The sequence below is a fragment of the Carassius carassius genome, chromosome 12 (genome assembly GCF_963082965.1).
Source record: "Carassius carassius chromosome 12, fCarCar2.1, whole genome shotgun sequence".
Taxonomy (NCBI): Eukaryota; Metazoa; Chordata; class Actinopteri; order Cypriniformes; family Cyprinidae; genus Carassius; species Carassius carassius.
In genome coordinates this window covers 27,305,162-27,312,998 of record NC_081766.1, presented here as the reverse complement: position 1 = coordinate 27,312,998, position 7,837 = coordinate 27,305,162, and the positions used below count along the sequence as shown (strand labels likewise).

General features: G+C 37.4%; 1 protein-coding gene across 18 annotated transcripts in view; it reads right to left on the bottom strand.

Annotated features, from left to right (window-relative positions):
• Positions 1-185: 185 nt before the first annotated feature.
• Positions 186-7,837, bottom strand: part of LOC132155146 (discs large homolog 1-like protein) — a 156,254-nt gene continuing 148,602 nt past the window's right edge. For all 18 annotated transcript variants that reach the window (XM_059563968.1, XM_059563969.1, XM_059563970.1 and 15 more), the window contains 6 exons: positions 6,784-6,834; positions 6,575-6,676; positions 5,689-5,861; positions 3,651-3,760; positions 2,337-2,428; positions 186-1,235 (listed from right to left, as the gene is read on the bottom strand). In XM_059563968.1, the coding sequence (XP_059419951.1) occupies positions 1,129-1,235; positions 2,337-2,428; positions 3,651-3,760; positions 5,689-5,861; positions 6,575-6,676; positions 6,784-6,834 (635 nt within the window). In that variant the 3' untranslated portion in view covers positions 186-1,128. The remainder of the gene's footprint in view (positions 1,236-2,336; positions 2,429-3,650; positions 3,761-5,688; positions 5,862-6,574; positions 6,677-6,783; positions 6,835-7,837) is intronic.

Genomic DNA, 7,837 nt, shown 5'->3' with positions numbered 1-7,837 from the left:
TGTTTATCATCTGCTAGGCTCTGTTTTCTCCGCATTCCCCTCACTGCCCTGCATCTGATCATTTGTTTCAGTTTAGGAAAATAAAGGGTGGTAAATATATTCATACTATTTATTTTTTTTATCCTTTGCTCTAATATACATTTTACGATGTCAAGAAAATAACTCCCATCATAATAGTGCTGAAGTAAAGCTCAATATAGACTTTTATTATAACAAAATAGGCAGTTTATGGAGGGTTAAATATCTGTTAAGATCTCATTGTATAATAAATTTCTTCCACATATGCAGTGACATTTTATTGCCTCTTAAAAATATCAGTTTCTTATAAATGGCAGACTTTCCTAAATGTAAATCAAAGTGTTGAAAACACGTACTCTGTAAGACACTGTTGTAGACTATGACATTCTAACAGTGGCGGCACACGTCTCACATCTGTGCAGCGGGACATCATCTAAACACAATGGCTCCATAACACAGAATGAGGAGAATAAGCATGCCAATACAACAGTCAGAAGAAAGTAAAAGAAGTAAATCAACAACAAAGAATGTGTGGAGCATACAGGACTATGGAGGAAATGAACAATGAGAAAGAAGGGCGGAAGAACACCTGGTCTTAGAAGCTACAACGTGCAAAGTTTTGTGTTTCTCACCATTTTAATGAATCCAATGCCTGAGACTTGAGTTCCATGTTACCATTTACACGAAAAGAACATAAAACGGGTCAAATGAAAGAGACGTGTGCCAGAAAATCCAGATCGCCGTCTTTGTCCTTACAAAGTAACCTCCCTTAAACATTAAGGAACTGTACCTTTTCCAAACCCCTGGTAAACAGATGCTGGTCTGGCATAGTTTTGCTTTCTGTAAGCATGGAAGCAGTAAAGATCTGATGAGGACAGATCATCTTCTCTTGAAATAGCTACTGAGGAACTAGAAGAAGGAAGTGAAGATATAGGACCAAACAGAGATTGAAGTATGCTGGATTAAGGAATTAATCTGTTATTAATCTGGATTAAGAGAATTCTGCCATCTGCAGAAGCCCAACTGAGATTACCAGAAAGAAAAAAAAAAAATACACAATCAATAAATAAACCAGGCAGAGAAAGAGGGATGATAAACTCCTGAAGGCGTTCATAGTTTCTCCTTGGACTGTACCCATATGTATGGCCCAGACTGTTCCTCAATTATCTGCTTGACTAGATCGTAGATCTCTTCCAAAGTGTCCCCTTGAACAACAGCTGCAATGCAGAGATGATCATAGTGAGGTGATAGCAGTGACAAGAATAAAACACCTAATACATGTAGAACACACAAACTGCCAGCAGTCACATAGACAACCCAAGATTTGATCTTCTAAATTATGGTTTGCAAATGCAAATACAAATACAAAATATATTTTTACTTTTTATCTGCATTGTTTTATCCTTATGATTTTTCATTCAAAATAAAAATTCCAATTGTCCAGCCATCATTCCCTGTTTCAAATGTGTATAAATATGAGGTAACACAAAGGTCAGAGTCCCTTAATCGTCCATCACATTGAGTAAAACCAGTTAAAAGGCAGTTCTACAATAGGCAACAATTCTGTTAGTTTAAAAATGAAGAAGTTCCAATCAACTGGAGATGTTAAAAATCATCTCAGAAGTGGACATGTGTTTATGTTGTCTCAATGCATGGCGAGGAGGATCGTTTGAGTTGCCAAAGATTCTCCAAGGATCACAGCTGATGAATTGCAAAAATGTGAAATTAGGTCAGAAAGACTCAATATCAAATAATATATCAAATAGCACCTATGTACATGACCAATTTTTGCTTGGGAGGGTTTCAAGAAACTACTGGAACTTAAAACAAGACAGTGCTCCATAGTCAGATAAAACCAAAAAGGTTCTGGACATCTTGTTCTGACACATGGCTTTATGGATTTAATCAAATACCAACAGAGTAAAAATCTAAACCTGACTGCCTCTGCTAGAAATCTTATAACTGGCTGGATCATCAATCAAGACAAGGGTCCAAAACAAACATCAAAATCAACATAAAAATGGGTCACTGAGCACAAAATGAAGATTCCACCATGGCCAATTTTTTTTTTTAAATATATTTTGAATAAAAGACCAAAAAGATAAACACTGCAGATCTTTCACAGCCTTCTCTGCTCATATTTACCAACTCTCTCTCTCTTGAATTACATTCGATCAGTTTGTGTTTCCTGTGTAACCCCGACCTCATTATTGCTACATATTCATTCTATAATGTATTGTAAAATCAGAAATGTGGGTTGGGGTTAGCTGTTGTCTTGATGCCTATACAAGAGTCACAGACAGATTGAGCAAACAGACCTGTGAAGTGCTCCATGAACTCCTGTTCCAGCTTCATGGCTCTGTCGTAGGTCTTCCTGCCTTGTTCCTCTGTCAGTCTTTTATTCATCTCCCTGAGGAAAGAGAGCAAACAGCATTACAGCAGGAGACAGAAAAAAACTTTCATACATCAGTGATGCTTGCATACTAAACTATTTCGAGAAATAAATAGATTTCACTGTGCTCCAATAGATATCCCACCTATTCCATCTGCACCATGAAAATGTATTTAGGCCCATTCACACCAAGGACGATAACAATAAAGATATAGTTCTTAAATAGTTCTCAGTATTATAGAATAGCAGAGTCCACACCACAACTATAAAGATAAATGCACACAGAAACCATATCGCTGGAATAACTTTCAGAACAATTTTTTTCCCAGCTGATGAGCGATTAAAAACATTGACTACGTTTACATGCTGTTAAAATTCGGGTTATGGTCGGGTTAAGGTCACTATTCGGGTTTCTGAAACATTCGGGATAACCCGTTTACATGCGTGAGCAGAGAGAGTTACTCCTGTATGCATGGAATGTGTAATCAGTCGTCAATCCCGATGTAAACGGCGACGCACGGTTAGCGTCTGGACGTACGGACAACAAGACGCAATATGCGTCATTTCCGATTCTTCTTCGTGTATCCAAAGACAACAACAACAACAGCAGCAGCAGGCGGATAATGAATAGTTTGGGGCAGATAGCGATAGTCTTTGTATGCGCTTTGGCGCTGGTACTGATCCACCAGCAGCACTTGACACTACTGTGCCTCTATACTGCATGCAGGGTTTTTTTATGCGCCGTCTCTACTCAAAAGACCAAGATTCCTTGCGAATAGAACATGCGCAGAACACACATTTTGATGGGGATATGCCGAAACGCGTTTACAAGACCAAATATTCGGGTTAGAAAAGGGGTACCCCAGGTATAATATCCTGGTTTTTAAAAACCGGGATATGAGCATATCCGGGTTTTTGCCGGTGTTTACATGGCCGTGCGCGACCGGGTTATTGCTAATATCCCGGTTTTGAACGGGTTATTGGCTGCATGTAAACGTAGTCACTGACAGCCAATCAGAATCCATCCTGCTGTAATGAGCTAGAGAATTTAAAGCAGCAGACGCTCGTGCACTTGGAATAAATAGACGATATCGTTCGCTGGTGTGGAAGCTAATATCGTTTTCTTTGTAGTTATCGTTCTTGGTGTGAACAGACCTTAAGTCAGAGCGAGAGTGTGACCTTATTAACAGACAATGATCTTCTTTGTAAATGCTAATCTGATTCCTTGTCTTTTACTCACATGATGTTCTCCACTGATTTTGGTTTGATGAAAATAGCGACGGGGTAAAGCACAGCAACTTGCAGTCTCTTTATGGCATTGCCTGATACATCTAGAATGCAATGTTTGCCCTGAGGAGAGCACCAAAGACAAGGTTTCCATACAGCAAGCAATAAGGATGCATGGTATGCATTAAAGTCCTGTGTTGTCAGCAGTTGTGCAGGTGTATCATGCATATCGTGCCTATTTCTCCAGAAACAATGCTAAGTTCCATTCCTCAATAACACCATAAGTAAACATTGTGCATTGTTTCCTGGTAAATGTAATGTATTGCCCCGTTTCCACCGCAGGAACTTTACCCAGGAACTAGGGACTTTGGCCTGGTACTCGGTGTGTTTCCACCGCAGGAACCAGGAACTAAATAAAGTTCCGGGTAAAAAAATGCCCCTCAGAAAGTCCCTGCTGGCGAGGTGGTACTTTTTCAAAGTTCTGGAACTTTGGGGGGCGGGACTTGGCCGCTAAACATCCTGATTGGTTGAGTTCACGCAGCATTGGTTGAGTTCAACCACCATTTATTCAGATCAACATTTTCAAAATATTACTGTTATTGTGTCATGAAATGTAATCTTAAAAGTATTTCAGGCGAGAATGTAGTTGTTTAAAACTCAAATCTGTGGTTTATTAATAAAGACAGCGCCTATTTAAAAATGTGTTTCGCCGATCTCAGAGACGGTGAGCTCCACGCGACCAGCGGGAGCTCAGTGCGCATGTATCTGCCGAGAAGCAGCCTCACCTCTGCTAGACCTTCTGATATGTGCCGCTGGCTCTGATGTCTCTTTAGTGGTTAAACAAAATATAATTCAGCTGCGGGGTAAATCTAACAGGTTTTCTTTGGTCTGTATTCAATTTATCTATATGTTAAAATGAAAATAAAAAAGGCAAATCTATATAATATTTCGTTTCATTGTAATGGCTGTAACGTTATATCCCTGAAAAGTAGCCTACATTTATTTAGCTGTTATTATGTTTAAATGAAAACGAAAGGAGGCAGTGGTATTTGATATCCTATTTCGTTTTATTGTAAATATACTGAGAGGAAAATCGCAATAGCCAAAGCGAGTTGAGTTCACGCAGCATTGATTGAGTTCAACCACCATTTATTCGGATCATGTTCAAAATATTACTGTTTTATTGTGTCATGAAATGTAATTCTAAAAGTATTTCAGGCAAGAATGTAGTTGTTTAAAACTCAAATCTGTGGTTTATTTATAAAGACAGCGCCTTTTTAAAAATGTGTTTCGCCGATCTCAGAGACTGTGAACTCCACGCGATCAGCGAGAGCTCAGTGCGCATGTATCCGCCGAGAAGCAGCCTCACGTTGGTTAGACCTTCTGATGTGTGCCGCTGGCTCTGATGTCTCTTTAGTGGTTAAAAATAAAATATAATTCGTTTTGGGTAAATCTAACAGGTTATCTTTGGTCTGTATTCAACTTATCTATATGTTAAAATGAAAATAAAAAAGGCAAATCTATATAATATTTCGTTTCATTGTAATGGCTGTATACACATATCCCTGAACTAAGTACATTTCTGCAGCTGTTATTATGCTTAAATGAAAACGAAAGGAGGCAGTGGTATTTGATTTCGTTTTATTGTAAATATACAGAGAGGAAAATAGTAGCCATGGTCAGCTGACTGAAGTTATCAAGTATATGCTGCTGTTTGCAGATTTACTGGATTTGCGTCGTCGTGGACATCACACTCCCGAGTCGAATGCACAAAGTCCGCACTGCCGAGAATGCACGTCCAAAATCAGCGTACTTTCTATTGAGTAACGCGCGCAGACCTACGTCACCAGTCTATTTGCCTAATCTTCCCGGTACTTTACACCGTGGTGGAAACGCAGAAAGCAACAGGTCTGGGGGGAAAAAAGTTCCTGGGAAAAAAAGTTCCTGGTACAAATGTTCCGGGTAACTTCGGTGGAAACGCGGCATATGTATATTTAGTGATATTTAGTGGAAAAGCACTTTTTATGCTGAGAAATAAATCTGGATCTCACCTTTTCTGCCACCTCTCTGACAGACTGGACACTGGTGCCATACAGGTGACTGTTGTACTGGCCTGCTTCGATGAACTTGTGCTCCTGTATGTCTCTCTCCATCTGCTCTCTGGACACAACAAAGTGGTAGTCTCTCCCGTCCACCTCATAATCTCGCTTCGGCCTTGTTGTATCTGAGACAGAGAGCAGCATAAGCTACAGGCTTCATTTGTAATAAATCTGTACTGAACCCATGGTTGTAGTATAATTACTTAATTTAGTTAACAAGTGTTTGCAAATTTGTAGTTTTAAACAGTATGTATATGAATTTGAACAAATGCATAAAGTATTAAATCGTAATAGGTGCTGTATCTAAGTTTATTCTGTGTCACAATATTCAAAGACTGTGACTTTTTGCTCAGTGAGGATTAGGAGGAGGTATTTTTCACTCACAATATCTACCCGAGTTTGTCATAACTAGAAAAATTAATATCTGGATTTTGCTTTTTTTATGCTTGTTTTGGCTTATTTTAAATATTTGATATTTTGCTTTGGTCACCTGGCAAAGAACCTCTGACTTTTTTTTCTGACTATCTATTCAATAGACTTTTCATAATAAAAAAAAATACTGTTAATATTCAATAAAACAATTATCGGCCTTTATCAATTAATGCATTAAAGCGATAAGGTGTTAGGCCCAGCCCTAATATATATATATATATATATATATATATATATATATATATATATATATATATATATATATATATATATTTATATTTTTATTCAGCCATGTCAGTGCAGTCTTTTTATTTGACATGCTTTTAAGCACCACTGTAATTTCCACTGCAGCATCTAGAATAATGTCTCCCTCATCATGTTATCTAATCAGTGTACAGATACGTACGAGGAACACAGGAACCAAATTTGTCAGGGAACTCTGAGATCAGGTCATCGTTTACTCTGTCTTTCATTGGACCCAAGATAATCACTGGTCGCGAGTAGTTCACTGTGGAAAGAGCATTCATGAAATCGGTCACATTCTCCTGTAAAGAATCACTGATGTGAAATCTCATGGGTTGATGTTACTGATACAGACAATCATTAACATTTTACCTTCCTGCTGACAGACTGGCTCATATGACAACACATATTCCTCTTGACCACCTGAGATATGAACACACACATACAGTTAAGCTTAGAAAAGTAAATATTCTTGTGTAATTTTCCCATGTTAAATAATTTTATTAAATACAGTCAAGCATATTAAGACCCTTAAATCGATGCAATGTTTTCTGCTCATGCATTATTATGAAATGTGTGAAATTGCAGAGACAGCTACGTGAGATCCCCTTGTGGTCACTAGAGGTATGTATGCCACACAAATGATTAGTGAAAAGCAATGGAGTCCTCCATCATGATTGGTATGAAACCATCATGTTGATTAAAGTGGAGCTCTTTCTGTGGATCTCAGTAGGTCTCACTGCCCCCGTGTGCACTATGAGTTACAGGCAGATACATGCTGTAAATGAATGAACATCATTCTTCAAGGTTAAGGGCGGAATTCCTAAGAGCCTGTGACATGCTAGTGCTGTTTACTGCATCAAAGTGAAGCATACTGCATATTTAAAATACAAAATATTGCAATGGAATTAACTGCCTGATTTGTTAGTTATTCACATGTATGAGAGATCACAAAGGAAAACACACAAAATGTCTTGCACTGAATGACTGCATTTTCCAGTTATTATTCCAGTATGTATTGCTGTCATGGAGCTACATTGCACTATAGCTAAGCTATATAATTTATTTTCAAGTAATCAAAATGTATTTATTAAAAATGTATTAAAGTATATCCATATAAAAATAAATAGCTACAAAATTAAATGTATTTATTTATTTAATTTAACACAACCATTCAACATTTTGGGGTCGGAAAGTCTCTTATGTTCACTAAGGCTGCATTTATTTGATAAAAAAAATAATAATAATAATAATAATAATATTAAATAATAATAATATTAATAATAATATTGTGAAACATTACAATTTGTTATATATATATATATATATATAAAATGTATTTTATTCCTGTGATAGCACAGCTGTTACGTGATCCTTCAGAAATCAATCTGACATGCTGATTTGAAGTGACAAAAAATGGAAAATT